The sequence below is a fragment of the Chiloscyllium plagiosum genome, chromosome 7 (genome assembly GCF_004010195.1).
Source record: "Chiloscyllium plagiosum isolate BGI_BamShark_2017 chromosome 7, ASM401019v2, whole genome shotgun sequence".
NCBI lineage: Eukaryota > Metazoa > Chordata > Chondrichthyes > Orectolobiformes > Hemiscylliidae > Chiloscyllium > Chiloscyllium plagiosum.
In genome coordinates, this window is record NC_057716.1 from 72,940,515 (window position 1) to 72,958,793 (window position 18,279).

Below are 18,279 nucleotides of genomic sequence, written 5' to 3' on the forward strand. Positions count from 1 at the left end.
GTCCAGGTCGATATGCTTATTGATTGAATCTGTGCATGAGTGCTATGCCTCTCGGAATTCCCTGGCTGTTCTCTGTTTGGCTACTATTATAGGACAAGCCAAACAGAGAACAGCCAGGGAATTCCTAGAGGCATGGCACTCATCCACAGATTCAATCAATAAGCACATCGACCTGGACCCAATATACCGACCACTGCAACGGACAGCTGGAACTGACAACCGGAAGCGGCAGATTCAAACCGCTACAAATGGCGGAGGAAAGATCACAGAAGCACTTCACAGGAGGCTCCCAAGCACTGAGGATGTCACCTAGACAGGGGACGAAAAGTCTGCAACACACATTCCCAGCTCGGTGAACAGAACCACAACAATGAGTACCCGAGCTACAAATCTTCTCACAAACTTTGAACTAATGCTCAGTAGCAACAGTGTATACTATCTGCAAGATGCACTGCAGAAATTCCCCAAAGATCCTGAGGCAGCACCTGCCAATCCCACAATCACTTTCATCTGGAAGGACAAGGGCAGTAGATAAATGGGAACACCACCGCCTGCAATTTCCCCTCCAAGCCACTCACCACCTTAACTTGGAAATATAGCGCCATTCCTTCACTGTTGGTGGGTCAAGATTCTGGAATTCCCTCCTTTAGAGCTTGTTGAACTACCTATGGCACACGGATTTTAGTGATTTAAGAATTTCACCACCACCTTCTCAAGGCAACTAGGGACAGAAAATAAATGCTGGCCAGCTAGCGACACCTGTAACCTATAGGCAAACAAAGGGAAAGATAAACAGTTTTCCATTTTGGATATTAGTGAGGGTGATGATTCCTCAAACAAATGTAGCAAGAGCCAAGTTCATGGCATCACAAGTGGTTGAGCTGCACAGATGGTAGAGGGGAAGAAGAATGGAAGGGTAAGATGGAAATAGGTTAAATAGTTAGGGGAATTGAAAGCTATTGCTGCAGCATTTCAGGTGACTCCAGGACAGGACAATGCCTCCCTGGTGCCAGATTCAGGGAGGTCATTGAATAGCTGACAGCGTTTGGGTGAGATGGATCAGTCAAATGTCATGTTTTACATTGATACAAGGTAATAGATAGGAAAGTGAATGAAATTCTGAAAGCAGAGTTTATTCTTCCCTATACTATGTGGTAATGAGTTTAGAAATAATAATTTGAGGTGAATATACACGTGACTGGGAGGACGTTAGATTTCTGGGGGGACATTGTAACCAGTTCGGGAGCAGATGGAACCCTATACAAGCACATTGGCTTATATCTTCGCAGGATTGGGAAACTATGATGCCCACAGGGAGATTTACTCAGGCTGTAGAGGAGCATTTGAACTAGCTTGTCAGGGTACATGAGAGGGAACTTGATTAGATGGGTGGTGGTTTATCTTGAGGGTCACCACATCTCAGGTGAGGAGAGAGGTTGAGAAGAAGTGTTTCATGGTAACCTCAGCCAGTGTGGGGATACACTTGCGATCATTCTGCATCGCAAGCCAGTCATCCAGCCAACTGAGTCAATTGTTGAGGGCATATGCGTGCCTGACTTCATCTCTAGCTGAAGTCTGATCATGGAGGGATTCTCCTCCATTATGGTGGTTGAGTGCTAAAATTTTCATTTTAAAGTTCAAAGATCATTTCAAAATCAAGATTCCTTCTCTCTAATTGATCTGGAAAAGCAACTCTTTCTTGAAAGCTGGAGGAAATCTTATATAGGTATCGATGGGATATCACTGGGGCTAGGTCAGCACTTATTACCCAGTGGACAGGTAACAGTCAAACACGTTGCTGTGATCTGAAGTTACACATAAGGCTGACCAGCTAAGGGCAGCAGGTACCTTTCCCTAAAGTAATTACTGAACCAAATGGATTTTTTCCTAACAATCAACAACAGTTTCATGGTCAACGTTAGGCTCTTAATTCCAGATTTTTATTGCTACGGTGGGATTCAACTCCAGGTCTCCAGACTGTTACTTGGGATCTCTTGATTCATAATCTAGCAATAATATCACTAGGCCTTCTCTTCCCCTATTGGTCCACCAGCCTCTAGAGTCTGCTCAGCATCCTTAAACAAGTGAGTCTGCTGCCATTAATTGGCAATTCGAGGCACATCATTGGGTGTCTGTTCCCCACACATTGAGGGACTCTGACCTCCAGCTGACCCTGATTTTGGTCAGGCTGTCATAATCGTACAGGGGAAAATCCCAGTCTTTGTTAACAAAATGTTACCACAGTCATGAATCTAAGAAGTAGTGCCAATTCCTATTTCTTCCACCTGTGCATTTACATTTCTCATTCAATAAGCATGTGGTACCTAGATTTAGGCTGGATTACCTACAGTGTGGAAACAGGCCCTTCAAAGAGTAAGCCACCCAGATCCATTTCCCTCTGACTAATGCACCTAACACTAGGAGCAATTTACTTTGGCCAATTCACCTGGCCTGCAGGATGAAACCCGCACAGACACAGAGAATATCCAAACTCCACACACACAGTCACCTGAGGCTGGAATTGAACCTGGGACCCTGGTGCTGTGAGGCAGCAGTGCTAACCATTGGGCCACTGTGCCACCTACAATATTTCTTTTAGCAATCAGTCAATGTATAAACAATTTAAAAAGATGTTGGTGCTTACAGCATACACTGGGTAAAGTTCTGGGCAATTCAGATCCCAATCGTTGATATGGGAGCCAATTTGAACTCCAGGAAATCCCAAATCTTTCACACAACGATGCATTTCCTGAACAGCGAGTTCTGGGTCTTGCATGGGCAGTGTACCAAGACCAGTGAATCTCTTTGGGTGCTCACGTACTATGGCTGCAATGTCATCATTCAAAATATGGCACAGATCCAGGGTGTCCTTGGGTTTTGCCTAACAAAAAAAATCAATGTTCTTTTATTTAATATAAGTAACCGAGTTTTCTGAGAGTATGTTCTGATAATTCTGTAAATATCATTCTCTGCGCAAGTCATAAAATTTCTTAAATCCTGAGGAATAAGACAAATACTTTTCTATTCTAGTAACAAAATGTACATAAATATATAGGGCACAATTTTATGCAGAACCTTTTGAGGTTGGCAGCAGGGGGAATATTTAGTTGGCTACTAAGATGCCAGAGGACACCTTGCTTCCTACCTGCATTTACTGGTGTTAAGTCTGGGGTGGAAAAGCTTATGGTTGACCTTCCTGTCCAAGCATTAATTGACGTCCTTAGGTGCGTGATTAATGCCCACTTAATGACCTCATGCTCCCTACCGCTGGTATTCCAAAATTGGGCAGAGGAATCTCCATGCAGGAAACCTTATCAGGTTTGCTTGAAAGTCCCTGGAAATGGATTGCTGTTCAAAGGCACTCAGTGTCTGAAAGCCACACCCTAAATTCTTGCCTGCAAAACATCTCCCCTCCATGTCAAACCCCAGCCCACAATTCCAACTCCACCCTCACTCACTCCTGCCCTCAGGTCCATTGTTGATTTTGGGCTCTGTTGGATACATTGCTGGTAGATGCCATCATTCCTAGTGGCACTGCCTGCAATGGAGACCAATGGATCCTATCATTAATTAGCAGCTCTCAGTATCTGGATTTCCATCCCCAAGATAGTTAATTCCAGGAATGACTGATAATGGTCACAAATGCTGGAGTTGCTGAATGTAACCTAAGCAACGCGGTAATCTTGCTGTCCAAGTGGTAGGTGGGAGCCTATCACCTAGATTTAATTCTGCCCATTGATTGCTGAAGTGCCTCAATTCAATTATAAAATCTTTTGATCTTATAAATAATAAAATAATTTCACCAAAACTAGAGTTACATTTTGTTCATTGTTAAGTATTATGTACATATTTATTCAAAAGACTAACTACTTTATGTACTCAAAGTGAATGTTTACAATTCATATATAACATATTGTGTGATCTATCAGGCATGGCTGAATAAATTGGGACGTATGTTTTCTGAAAAACTGAACATGGAAAGGTGACCTAACAGAGGTAAAGGTGGCTGGTGAACACAGGAGGGATGAAAATGTGTTGCTGGAAAAGCGCAGCAGGTCAGGCAGCATCCAAGCAACAGGAGAATCGACGTTTCGGGCATAAGCCCTTCTTCAGGAATGATGCTACCTGACCTGCTGCGCTTTTCCAGCAACACATTTTTCAGCTCTGATCTCCAGCATCTGCAGTCCTCACTTTCTCCCAATTGGACTGACACCCCTCTTGGCTTAAGAAAGGACTTTAATGTTTGGCTTTTTACCTTCATTTCTTTATTTCTTCACTTTAATATGAAGAAGACTGTAGTGCTGAACTTTTTCATTTGCATCTTTAGTTTTTTAGTTCTACAACTGGGATTTTGTACTTAGGTATTTTGTAACTATTATACACTTTTCAATTGCACACTGTTGTACCACGTACTTGAGTACACATGATAATAGAGCCTAAATTTAAATCTAATCTAGATTTAAAGTTATAATAAGATTCAAAGGGCCGGATGTATAATTTGCATGTCTAAATAAAAATTAGTCACTGAAAAAAAACCCAATAAAGATCTCATGTGAAAATTGTTTAGAATTGTGATGATGTAGAACTGGCTATCACAGAGAGTGGCTGAAGCAATTAGCATTTAAAAAGACGTTAATTAAATATATAAGCAAAAAAGGGAAAAAAAAATATTCAAAGGATAAAATGAAATACAATAGAAAGATGATTGTGAGAAGAATGAATTTTGGTATACATTTGTTGTGCCGATTGACTTGTTCTGTTCTGTCTGTTATCTGTAATTCTGTGTATTAAATGATAATCAATTCTAATTGGTAATAGTTGTACAGGCACAAGAACCTGAGATGGCTGGACAATACATTTTTCCAATACAATTGCCTCTGCCTCTGTTTAACACTCACTGAAATCATCATTCATGCCTTTCTTTTCTCTTGGGTCAACTATTCCAATGTTCTCCTGGCTGGCCTCTGTAAGTTTGGACTTACCAAAAATATTACTGTCCAGAATCAACTTCCAATCATTTTTCATCCAGTACTTCCTGACCTAGTTTAACCCTTTGTCAAGAAATATCTCAATTTTAAAATTTTTGTCCATGACTTATGTCACTCACTAGCTTTTTAACCTCCTCCACACATACAATCCCCTGCTATATCTGTATTCCTCTAATTTACTGGCTCTTACACATTGCTAATTTTAATTACTTCCTATTTGCCTTCAATTGCATTGGCCCTAGTTTCTGAAATTCCATCCTAAACCTTCTGCTTCCTGCCCTCTTTGCTCTATTTAAACTGCCGTAAAATTGTATTTCTTTGACTAAGCTTTTGGTCACCAGTATTAATAACTTCTCATGTAACTCAACTCAAATTTATGTTTCATAATTCTACTGTGAAATACCTTGCATTAAAATATTATAAAGAACTGTTAGGACAGTCCCTCCCAACCCTCTAAATCTCTATCATGTTTCTTCCTTCTGATTCTTTTCATTTGCAGGTTGTTTTTTACAAGTCTTGGTTGAATCATTTGTTTTCTCTCTCTATTCTAATATCCTGTGTGTTTTCTGATTCAGGCACTTTTGATTTCCATCTCTTTCCATGCTATAGAGTGAAAGGAAAACTATTGAAACAGAAGAAGGAGGGAAATATAAAGAAAGAAAAGGTTAGGGAGAAATTAATAAAAGTGAATTGGGATATTGAATGTAAGTGATAACAGAGACAGACAAGGTGGATAGGAACACAAAACCAGAAGGAGCCAGAGACAACATTTCACTACAATTTAATAATACTGTATTGATAAGACTTAATTAGCTATGAATTAATTTATGACATCCTGTGGTCATGAAGACAAAGATGCAAAAGTGAGAAGATAAAATTGAATCACACAATAAGGGATGGAAGTTCAAGGAAAAGTGATAAGAGAATGAAAAGAGAAGAGCAAAGGGACAAAAGAAGTAATGAGTGTGGCAAAGTGAAAGAGAAGTTGGAAAGTGAAGGAAAAATTACAGAATGAAGAGTGAAAAGAAGAAGTGGTGAAAAGGGAAGTAAACAATGAATGAAGGAAATTAGAGAACAAAGGTGGAAAAAGGAGATTGTGAAGCATTGTAAAAAAGAAGTGATGGAGGACAGCAAAATAAGAAGTAAGATAGAGAAACATAATGCTATTGAACTGTGTGAGAGAGAAGGGTTTTTGCATTATTTATAAGCAATACAATTTTGTACCACTTTTTTTGTTACTCTTGCTTCTTTAAGCGTGTCTTCTTTGCTGTAGTGTAGGATCAGTGAATCAGTTCTGTACAGTATAGTATAATTTGAAACCCTGTAAACCTGATTATAATTTGCACCTGGTCAACATTTTATTTTCTGCACTCTACATTTCTACAAACAGGGCTTCCTATATAATTGACATGCTACATTTATGGTTGTTACACCTTAGTTTTTAAGAGGTGTCAGAGGTACAGATTTGATAATAGACAAGCCTTCAGATGGACAACCCAACCCTGCTGTGAACACTTTGAAGCATGAAAAAGATATAACTTGTTACAAGGTACTTTCTTTTGCAGGGACAGTGAACAAATAATATAGCCAGAATGGCAGTGCTCAAATCTGGTCTGGTCCACAAACTTACCCAATAGTTGAACATAACAGGAACAGTAGAAAGAGCCTGCATTGTTACACCTGTAAAATAAAATGTTTTGTACTTATAAATAAGTTTGATTATTTCTGTTGCATTCAGTTTTCAGTTCCATAGGCTACCGATTAATTGTGATGATGGAGTCACATGAGCAGACAATAACTTGCACTGACTGTGATATCCAATTTTTAATTGTTCAATATTTGATTACGAATGTCAATGCAACTTCTTTGTTCTGTGTGCTGTTTGTTAAGCCTTACCTTTTTTAAAAATATAATTCAGGGAATGTGGGCCTCATTGGCTGGGCCAGCCTTTATTGTGCCTCCCTAATTCCCCTTAAGAAAATGGTGGTAAGCTGCCTCTTGAACCACTGCAGTCCATTTGGTATAGGTACACCCACAATGCTGTTAGGAAAAGAGTTCCAGGATTTTGACCCAGGAATATTGGAGGAACAGCAATACATTTTCAAGTAACTTGGAGAGGAACCTGCGGATAGTGGTATTCCCATAAATCTGCTGCTATTGTCTTTCAGCAGTGTGGTTACTGAGAAAGAGAAATTAAGCTGATGTAAGAAGCTGTAAGCATGAGAGCAGATATAAAAATTACTCTAAGTAAAACTCCTGTAAATATATGGTAGTATATAGTAGGTCATCTTTGAATATCTGAAAGGTATAAAACTGAACAAATGTCAAAGGAGATAGTGAACCAAATGTTCCTATACTTTAAATGTCCGTTTCAACTGAATGTTGTATGTCCCTTAACGGATGTCTTTTGTCCCTTATTTCGAGGATGGCTGTGGGGAAACGAGCCTCGAATCTCATCTTGCCTTGCCTATTGACATTTTTTATGAGCATGCACACTGTGACCGCTAGCCACCAGGGATAGTTATGATTGCTGCATACGGTACTGTTTCTGAAAAAATTGTTAATATTACTGCATTAGAGTTCACCTAATCTGATGATAGTGAGTTGGACGTTTATGTTAAGGTTATACAGGACTTTGGTTAGGCCACTTCTGGAATGCAGTGTTCAATTCTGGTCTCCCTGCTATAGGAAGGATGTTGTGAAACTTGAAAGGATTCAGTATAGATTTACAAGGATGTTGCCAAAAGGTAGAGAGTTTGAGTTCTAGGGAGAGGCTGAATAGACTGGGGTTATTTTCTCTGGAGCATTGGAGCTGAGGGGTGACCTTATAGAAGCTTATAAAATCATAGATAGGGTGAATAGCCAAGGTTGAAAATGTGTTGCTGGAAAAGCGCAGCAGGTCAGGCAGCATCCAAGGAACAGGAGAATCGACGTTTCGGGCATAAACCCTTCTTCAGGAATCTTTATGAAGTGAATAGCCAAGGTGTTTTCCCCAGGTTAGTGGAGTCCAAAACTAGATGGCATAGGTTTAAGGTGAGAAGGGAAAGGTTTAACAGGGACCTAAAGGGCAACTTTTTTCATGCAGAGAATGGTGCATGTATGGAATGAGCTGCCAGAGGAAGTGGTGGAGGCTGGTACAATTACATCATTTAAAAGGCATCTCAATGAGTACATGGATAGGAAGGGTTCAGAGGGATATGGGCCAAATGTTGGCAAATGGGACTAGATTAGTTTAGGATATCTGGTTGGCATGATGATTTGGACCAGAGAGTCTATTTCCATGCTGTACAGCTCTATGACTCTATGATTCTATAGTACATAATCCTGGGTGGAGAATTGAGGAGTCCAGCTTTAAATGTTGAAAGTGTCAGATGTACCATTCCTGGTTTCTGACAGTCTTGGTAATTATATTGTAACTACGCTGTCATGTAACAAAAGAGAAAGTGAGGATTGCAGATGCTGGAGATCAAAGTTGAAAAGTGTGGCACTAGAAAAGCATAGCAGGACAGGCAGCATCCGAGGAATAGGAGAATTGATATTTTGGGCATAAGCCCCTTCATCAGAAATGGTTGGGGGGTGGGGAGGAGGCAGGCTGAGAGATAAGTAGATGGGTGGGGGTGGGAGTGGGAGCAAAGTAGCTGGGAATGCTATAGGTAGGTGCAGGTGGGAGGTGATGGTGATAGGTTGGAGGAAAGGGTGGAGTGGATGGGTGGGAAGGAAGATGGACAGGTAGGACAGTTCAAGAGGGCGGTGCCAAGTTGGAGGGTTGGAGCTGGGATGAGGTGCAGTGAGGTCCAGGTTCAAGTCCCACCGGCTCCAGGTTGTGTAATAACATCTCTCATCAGGTTGATTTAAAAAAAAGTTAAACAAAGCATTTAAAAAAGTAGACCCATGCCGACTCTGGTTCTCTTCCATGGTTATGTTCATGCTCAGGTATTATTGGAGAAGGAGCATGTGGTGCCCACCAATGCTCTTGATGGCTTTAGAGAGAGGTGGGCACTGCAGGAGATGCAGTGCTTTATGTTCCCATCCAACTCCAACTTGATTTAGTCCCTTCCCGCTCTTCCTTCCACCCTCACTTCCCCTCTCCCCCTGGCACCTTTATAGTTTGCATTGCCCACAATGGATTTGTTTGTAAATATTCAATTGGCTACCTGGGTGTTTTACTGACAGGCAATAGGTTTAAAAAAAAACAAACAAAACGTCAGTGACTTTGGTGATGGGAAGGTCACTCAATTTTGTGTGATAACACTTCAGGGTAGAAAAAAAATTAAAGCAGACCAAGGGATGGGTCTTCAGAACTGTTTGTCCTGGGATGTTTATTTATTTATAACTGTATATAACTATTTATGCAATGAGTAGGCTTTATTTTGATGCTTTTTTTTCCAGTTCAGCTTCCTACATTATTATGCATATTAAATCCTAAGTGGTCTTATTAAGATAGATGTGGAGAGGATGTTTCCTTCTATGGATCAGTGTGAAATTGATAGATAATGGAGTTCAGATTTTAGTTGCCCACTGAGAGGATGGACAGTCTAGGTGTTGTACATTATCTCAGAGCAGAAAGCCAGCAAATATCCAAGCAGTTTGTAAAAGACATGACTACATTTGATGCAGCATTAAGTACAATCGAAAGATATTCTGAGCAAATTAAAACAATGATAATTGGTAAACATTCTACCAGAATTACCAGAGAAATGGTGAGACCATTAAACAATATTTGGCAGTTTTATGACAATCAGCTTCTCTACATACATTTGGAACACTAACTCATTTCTGACCTATTAAATTGAACATACTTCAATGCCAGGAATTAGTGAACACCTTGTTGTGGAGAACAATTGCAATAGTGTAAACTTCAGAACTTTAATAACTGTTCTTGGATTGAAAGACTCAGTAAAGATAAACTGTTACAGATAGAATGAAGTAACAATAACTCTGGAATAAACTATTAAGGACAAAGACAAACCTATTCAGGAATTGAAAGCAATTAGTCATGTCTGAGAAGCTACATGAATAAAACATTTGACATCTGCTTGATAACTAGTTGCTTTATGCCACAAGGATGAATGACTGCCCTTAATGTGTCTTCAAGCAGACAGTCAACAATGAATGTTACAAGGAACAGGGGAGTTACTTCTGATAAAGAAGCTAGTTTCAATCTCAGGGACTCTAAAAGAGTAATTAATACTTTGGATGAAAGTACTCTAAAGAATCATCAATAATATCACATCATGGACCTGAAGGATGAAAACCTATAAGAATCAAACACCCAAACAATTCAACAGCAGAACTTTGAAGAACACCACTGCACCACGATTAAACACTGGACACTTCCAGAGACAGACACTATTGGTTGGAATTGTAGCTAACCTCCGCCATTAATTTGGTAATAGCTAAGTTGGGTTGTGAGGTTTAACTTGCCCATTTGAGGGGTCTTGTTTTGCTATTATTATAAATGAAATAATATTTTAATCAATGTTTCAGTACATGATTGTGATTTCTTAATAAGTATCCAAATTAAAGGTAATTTGTGGTGAAAAGCCCACAACACAGTGACTTAACCTCAGTAAAAGCTATGATGTTAGAAGTCCAAATTGAGTTTGTTACAATAGATTGGAAGAGGTTTCATAGAAATGCACACTCAGACTCAAGGTCACAGGCACAGCTTGAAGGAAGGAAGGTATAAAGGCAGAGAGTTGTGAATGCGTGGAATGTGTTGCCAGCTTTGGTGGTGGAAGCAGAGTCATTAGGGACATTTAAGTGACTGCTGGACATGCACATGGACAGCAGTGACTTGAGGGCTGCGTAGGTTAAGTTATTATAATTTACATCAGGATTAAACCTCAGCACAACATCATGGGCCAAAGAGCCTGTTCTGTGCTGTACTTTTCTATGTTCTATCTGATATTCAAGGATTATGACAGAGAAATCTTATCAGTCTCAGCATCACTTTTCACATTCCAGTAAGATACCTTCAAAAAATGCCCAGATTATGGAGGCACTCATCAACTCATAGCACCATATTCAACTCAAAGGATAAAGTGATAGCATTTGCAAAAACATGCCGGCTGTCAAAGAAGTGGACTTCAACACTTGACACATCAGTGTGTCTCTGTCCATCATGGATAGTAAAGCAGCACCAGTACAGTTAGTCACCATTTAGGTTTTGCTTCTCATCTGTGTTGGTGCAAAGTACACATAATGAGAGTCAAATTTTTGTCACAAGTTTCCCTCACTCTCACATAACAGCCAAAGGTAGATGGCTATGGACCCTAGTATGAGAAACAACTTATTCCTTATACTGACCTTATTAAATGGATCATTGAACCCATCTTTTACATATTTGATGCTCTGTAAACAATTTCCCAAAAATACTTCTATTTACCTTTACAAATCAAATTTAATTAATAAAGACAATAAAATTTGTGCTTTTACTCTTGTGTTCATGCAGAATTATTTATCAAACATTATATCATGTCAAAAACCATTTATTTGACCGTTATTTCAATGGGCCTTCTGATACAGGTTTCTGTAATAATTCCTGGTGAAAGGACCAGTGGTCAAGCTGGGACCAGATAATGCAAGGTTGTGGCCTTCTGTGGTAGTTTCTGTGAGACCCTAGGTTTGGACATACCCAGATAAGGGCACATAAGGGAGATATGGCTATGAGTAATGGAGTCTCCAGATGAAGATGAAAACAGGTCACAGGGTTATTGCAGAAGTCAATATTGGGGCTTCTCAGTACCAGTTATAGATGGCCAGCTTCCATGGCAAGTGCTGACCTTACCAAACAGGTAGACACTTAAAATAATGGTCAAAAAGTATCGGGCTGGAAAGGCACAGCTGATCAGGCAGCATCCGAGGAAAAGGAGAGTTGACATTTCGTGTATTAGCTCTTCATCAATGGGTTCAAGGCAAGGACATTCATCTTCCACAAATCAAAATGTGCCAAATTCTTTCAAGTATTTTTCTAATAACTTCACTTTGTTTCAAACAGTTGTATAGGTGCCTGAAGGGAATGTTTTAAAAATGGAGCTGTCTTTACCACTTTTTCTGACTCTTGATGCCTTTGCTAAGTGGAAATAGTTCACACAGAATGCCAGCATATTCACCCTGAACCTGCTATATCTGAGTTTCACCTCATTCAACATTTTTACAAACTGATTTGTCAACAGGGTCATCGGACAGAAATTAGGGGTTAAAACTTCTGCTAATTTTGTTCCTTACATATCACAGAAACACCATCTCTGATAAGATGTCTAGTTAAAACAACAAACCATAATCCTGGTCTCATTTTGGGTTGTACTGACACAGTTTTCAGAGAAATGTGAATGTCCATGCATACTAAAATGACAATCTGGAAGTGAATTGCTGATCCATCCAGACTAGATTCTCCTTAACATCAAAATTCAAAGCAAGTCTCTTAACTTTGTAGTAACAAACTGGTAAGACAATACATCTGGAGACTTGCCTATAGAGTTTGTTAAAGCTTCCAGTACCACTGCAGAACCCTTTCAAATAGAAGTCATTTTAAACCCAGAAGATACATTTCAATGAGTAAGCCACTGTTTACATGGATGAATTTGGAGAAATTATCAGAATAACATTGGATCTTCATTTACCTGCTTGATCCATTTCTTGAATCCGTACTTGTGGATCCCAGCAGTTTTTTTGTACCACTCTGAATATGTTGCCATCTTTCATCATTTTTGCTTCACCCTTTTAATAAACAGGACATTTTAGATGATCAGTTGTGGATCTATAGGATGCTATTGCCACTGTGTGTAGAATTTTGGTGATCAGGAATAGAGAAATTGTGTGCTTGGGTGTCTTATGTTGACTCAGTGCATTCTGTATAAGTTTCAATTGGCAGGTTATACACAGCTGAACTGTACTAATGGCATGCAGTCATTGAGTGATATTTGGAATATTATGTGGAAATCTGTTAACGAGACACTTTCACGATCTTATCAGGCAGCAGTCTCAAGCAGAGTGGTGTGGCAATTGTGGAGCGCATGTAAAATGTGACAAGAAACTTTGTGACAGATAAGAAAATTAACTAGAAAATACGTTTGAATACAATTTTCAAAATTACAGAATGAACCAAAGTTAAACTACTTTTATTAATTTTGCTTGTCTTATCGTTTAATTAACTTAATAATGATGATGCTTTGCATAATCATACCTCAGAGTGATGGTGAAGTTGGACCCAACCTTCATATCCATATCTCTGGTAAAAAAGGGAAAGTGTTTTTAATTGTATAGATATATGCAATTTATATAGCACCTTTCACATCCTTAGATACCCAAAGTGCTTTGCAACAAACTGATTACTTCTGGGGTGTTATTCCTGATGTTAATTATTGTTATTTAAGTAAACATGTAATTAAAGATAATTTACAAAGGTCCTGCATCAATATTCAAGTTAGCAACTTTATATCTTAACTATGCTCTCTATTTTCTTGAGGATAGCAGATTCTAGTCATGCACCAGAGTGAAAAGGAATGGAGACTTGGGCTGTTGCTTAGGATCAGGATGGTCTATTGGAACATGGCTAACAGGGTGTTCACCCAGCCTCCCGGCTTTACCTTTTCACTGTCGCATTTGAAGCTACAGAAACCTCTTTACCTTTGTCAGGTTTTCCTTGCACTTTGCTTTTTAATGTTAAGGATTTATGCCTCCTACAGACTTGTTTTGTTTCTTTTTACTCATACCAACTCTATAGATTTGCATCATCATTTTATCGCTTAACTACTCCTATAGTCCAGCCTGCCACATTTCTGTTTTTATTTTCTTCCTGCCTCCTTCTTTTTCTGGTTTTGCATTGGTTTAAAATATATGAATCCTAACATATTCCATTTCTGATGTAAGAAAATAGACCAGAAATGTTGGCTTTGATTTTAACTGCTACCACCCCTCAGTGCATAGGGATAGTCGGTGCAGTGTTCAATATCAGGAGTGGTCAACCAGTCCCAAACACTACATTCCTACCCCTTTAAACTTTAAAATGCAGAAAATAGGCCACACTCAAGGCAGCCAAGTCATGGCCTGATCACTATTAAAATCTTAAGGCTTTCATGTCCTCAGTCCCGAAGAATTTTTCTGGATTTGTGTTCCACCAGGTTTACCCTATAAATATCTGTGTTCTTAAAGTTTATTTTCTTTGTCATTGATGCTGCCTGAGCTGTTGAGAGCTTTCATCATAATTTATTCTTATTTAGGAGATCTTGTTTTTGTTCTATTAGAATCATTAGAGTTCCATTAGAGTTAACAATTCTCCTTGGGAGAGCTGCTGAAGAGCTAAGTATGCTAATAAGCCAAGGAGCAGGATGACATCACATGATCAGTTGTTTGCTAGACTAAGGATGTATACATAAGTTGCTTTGTATCTGCAAAATATCACTTTATCTGTTGAATAAACCTGTTTGAGATCCTTAAGTAAATTGAACCTATGCTACTGACCAATCAAGTATAGAACATAGAACAGTACAGCACAGTACAGGCCCTTCGACCCACGATGTTGTGCCAAGCATTTATCTTAATCTAAGATCAACCTAACCTATACACCCCTCAATTTACTGCTGTCCATGTGCTTATTCAGCAGTCACTTAAATGACTCTAATGTCTCTGACTCTACTACCACCGCTGGTAGTGCATTCCACGCACCCACCACTCTCTGTGTAAATAACCTACCTCTGACATTTCCACTACACCTTCCTCCAATCACCTTAAAATTATGACCCCTTATGACAGCTATTTCTGCCCAGGGGAACAATCTCTGGCTATCTACTATATCTATGCCTCTCATTACCTTTTACACCTTTATCAAGCCACCTCTCTTCCTCCTTCTCTCCAGTGCAAAAAGCCATAGCTCACTCAACTTCTCTTCATAAGACATTCCCTCCAATCTGGGCAGCATCCTGGTTAAATCTCCTCTGCACCCTCTCGTAAAGCATATACATCCTTCCTATACTGAGGTGACCAGAGCTGGACACAATATTCCAAGTGTGGTCTAACCAAGGTTTTATAGATCTGCAGCAAAACCTTGTGCCTCTTAACCTCAGTCCCTCTGTTAATGAAAGCCAAAACACCATATGCCTTCTTAACAACCCTATCAACTTGGGTGGCAACTTTGAAGGATCCATGTACATGCACCCCTAGATCCCGCTGTTCCTCCACACTGCCAAGAAGCCTGTCTTTAACTCTGTAATCAGCATTCAAATTCAACCTTCCAAAATGAATCACTTCGCATTTATCCATGTTGAACTACATCTGCCACATCTCAGCCCAGCTCTGCATCATGTCAATGTCTTGTTGTATGAGAGTGATAATTTTGTATCAAGGAAACAATACACAGGTACAGCATGGTGATCAGCAGTTAATTTTCCTAGAAAATGAAAATAGTGGTGTAAACTGGGAAACCACAAGAAAATGCCTTAGACAAGATTTGAAGCAATGGAGATGATACATTTACACCAAGACCAAGAAAACAAATCACTACACAATGTACCTGCTGGTCATGTGATGATATCCTGCTTCTCACACTCAGGTCTAAAAGAAGCACCAGGCTCAACTTGATTTTTGAGCTGGTTAAATTGGTTGTTGACATGGTTGGTTTTTGATCCTGAATTGGGCCATTAAAGCTATAGGTCCAGCAATGGTGAGGACTTTTGTGTAGAGCAAGTCAGAGAACATGACTGTACGGGTGCTTTAGGGCTTTGCCACATCAGTAATAAGCTAAATTAGGGGATTAACATGAGAAACCTGCTCGGTCTCAAGGAGAAGTGCTGCATGAAACTTGCCCAAATCACAGTTAGCCGATTTCTGGTAAAATTTAGCCGAGTATTTTAATGGATTACCTTTCGGTCTATCTGTTAGTCAGGATCTGTTTTAGCAACATATGTACAGTAATAAGGAAAGAGTTGCAAAGGATTTCAGGAGCAGGAGGTATTTTCTAACTCCCAGAAACTGAATGTTGATTATTGAGCCTGAGGTGAGTAGTTAAAATGTCACCGTGTGCTCTACATATTGTAGGCTTTGTCAATCAGGCAATTGGATTATTCAAGTGAAAGTAAATGACACCACATCAAACTGATTACAGGATCAGGGAGATCTGGCAATATTTGACATGCCTTCGGAAACGTTCGGACAAAGTGAAGATCTTTATTATGCACCGGGACGAAACTTACTCAAAAGTGACCTGATCGAAGTTTGTAAAATAATAAGGGGTATAGATAGAGTTAATGGTAGTTGTCTTTTCCCTAGGATGGGGGATTTCAAGATTAGGGAACACATTTTGAAGGTGAGAGGAGAGAGATTTTAAAAATACATGAAGGGCTTTTTTTTGCACTGGGTGGTTTGCTAGTAGAATGAGCTTTCTGAGGAAGTGGTGGATATGGGTACAATTACACATTTAAAAGGCATGTAGATAATTGCATGAAAAGGAAAGGTTTGGTGGGATCTGGGCCAGGAGCAGGCAGGTAGGACTAGTTTAGTTTGAGATTATGTTCAGCATGGACATGTTGGATGAAAATGTCTGTTGCTGTGCTGCATGAATTTTTGACTCTATGATTCTTGGAAGTGCATGTATTACTGATGATTCTCTTGTGATGGGCAAAACCATCGAGGAGCACAACTGAAATCTACACTCACTGACAATGGCACCTTGTCATGAAAAACTTCAACACCAAGAAGTTGCTAGGTAAATATAGGCCAGACCAATTGTTTTGAGCTCAATCTATTTAGGTTATGGAACTGTTCCAACCTCAATAACATTGAGGGTGTATGACACATGCCTAGCCACAAAACAATGTCTAGATTTTTTAAACTTCTAGTATTGCATATGTCAAATATTTCTGCCAAAATATAATCATTAAAAGAGCTCTTAAGGTAAGATGCCTACAAACATGGACCAAAGGACTGAATGAATCTCATGAGAATACAGAGGCTCTTTGTGTAGCTGTGGTTGGCGACTGTGGAAAGTCTCTCATATCTGGATTGTCTTCTCATTCTCATTGTTAATCCTTGGCCAATAAGGGAATCATGGTTCTGAGTTAATGAAAACTACACAACAATCTAAGATTCCTCAGCAAGGCTTTTCATTTAATATTTAATTGAGACACAGCATCTCTCTTCTCTACATATATCGAAAGATGTCTCTCTATTTGAAAGGTTGGAAAGAGAAATTGGACAATTTTTCACAGCACTAAAGCAGCTGGAGAGACTGGAGTGTCTTTTTGGTTCTGACAGCATGCCAATAAAATTCATGCAAGGTGCAACATTATGATAATTGCCTATTGCTTCCATAATATATTTTTCCTCACCTTCTCACACAAATGCAAACATATCAAAAATGGTTAAACATTCATGCAAACTACCAACATAGTACTTCATTAACACATGATTGAAAAGTTATTACCAGATTGAGAATGTTAACTCATATTTTGCTGTGCTTTGCCAGAATCAGTGGCATGGTCAGTTAAACGAAGGTTTGCTATCTAGTGTATATCTTGCCTCTCATCTTCATACAGAGGCCTCTCAATGTTTTACATCCTTTATGCATTTATTTTTCTTAGAGAGAATTTTATTTACTCTGTTGCTCAACGTGACCCCTTCTACTCAATTATCAAAAATTCTGAACCGTATCACCAGACTGTTACCTGTTTTAGATTGGGCCATTCCTTGGGCAGGATGTGACAGTGTAAGTCTATCTTCATTCTTGTACAACAAGCAGATCAACTATAAATCAGACACTTCTGACTGTTGATCTTTGATACAAACGGATGGCTCGCTAAATTTATTCCACCTTACTTTAAGAGGTGTACTGGTACTGTGGCCAATCACAGTTCAAGTAAACTTTCACTAACTGCAAACGAATCATTAAAGTACAAAGTGCAATGTAGGAGCAGAGAAAACATATTCATTTGTAACTGAAAGCACAAAGTGTTTTTGTCATTATTGGTTAAAAAATGATTTATTTTGGACACTACTCATTCAACTAATGCCCTTGCTTATATATCAAGATTTCAGGGACATCGATAGGATAAATATTACACTTCATAAATGTTTAAATAAAACTGAGAGTACAGGCAGAGATATGAACAGTTATAGATTATTGGCCAAACAGTGAACTGGAATATAATGATATGAAGGAAAACAGACAGACGTTCAGGCACAAGTCACCATGTGGAATAGTGATGTGAATGTTAGAACAGAGACTTGCCACAAAGGAAAGGAAGTTTCAGGAATTAATATATCTGACTACCTGATAACAGGGAAGGAAAAAGAA

At 39.2% G+C, this 18,279-nt stretch overlaps 1 protein-coding gene across 2 annotated transcripts in view; it reads right to left on the reverse strand.

The window, feature by feature from the left end:
- Positions 1 to 17,815, reverse strand: part of acmsd (aminocarboxymuconate semialdehyde decarboxylase) — a 59,935-nt gene extending 42,120 nt beyond the window's left edge. Inside the window, exons 1-5 of one of the 2 annotated variants that reach the window (XM_043694053.1) lie at positions 17,651 to 17,815; positions 13,177 to 13,221; positions 12,614 to 12,710; positions 6,619 to 6,668; positions 2,645 to 2,881 (exon numbers count right to left, since the gene is read on the reverse strand). In XM_043694053.1, the coding sequence (XP_043549988.1) occupies positions 2,645 to 2,881; positions 6,619 to 6,668; positions 12,614 to 12,710; positions 13,177 to 13,221; positions 17,651 to 17,707 (486 nt within the window). In that variant the 5' untranslated portion in view covers positions 17,708 to 17,815. Of the gene's footprint in view, positions 1 to 2,644; positions 2,882 to 6,618; positions 6,669 to 12,613; positions 12,711 to 13,176; positions 13,222 to 17,650 lie in introns of those variants that run through there. The other variant, XM_043694054.1, reaches the window with a different exon arrangement.
- Positions 17,816 to 18,279: the final 464 nt, after the last annotated feature.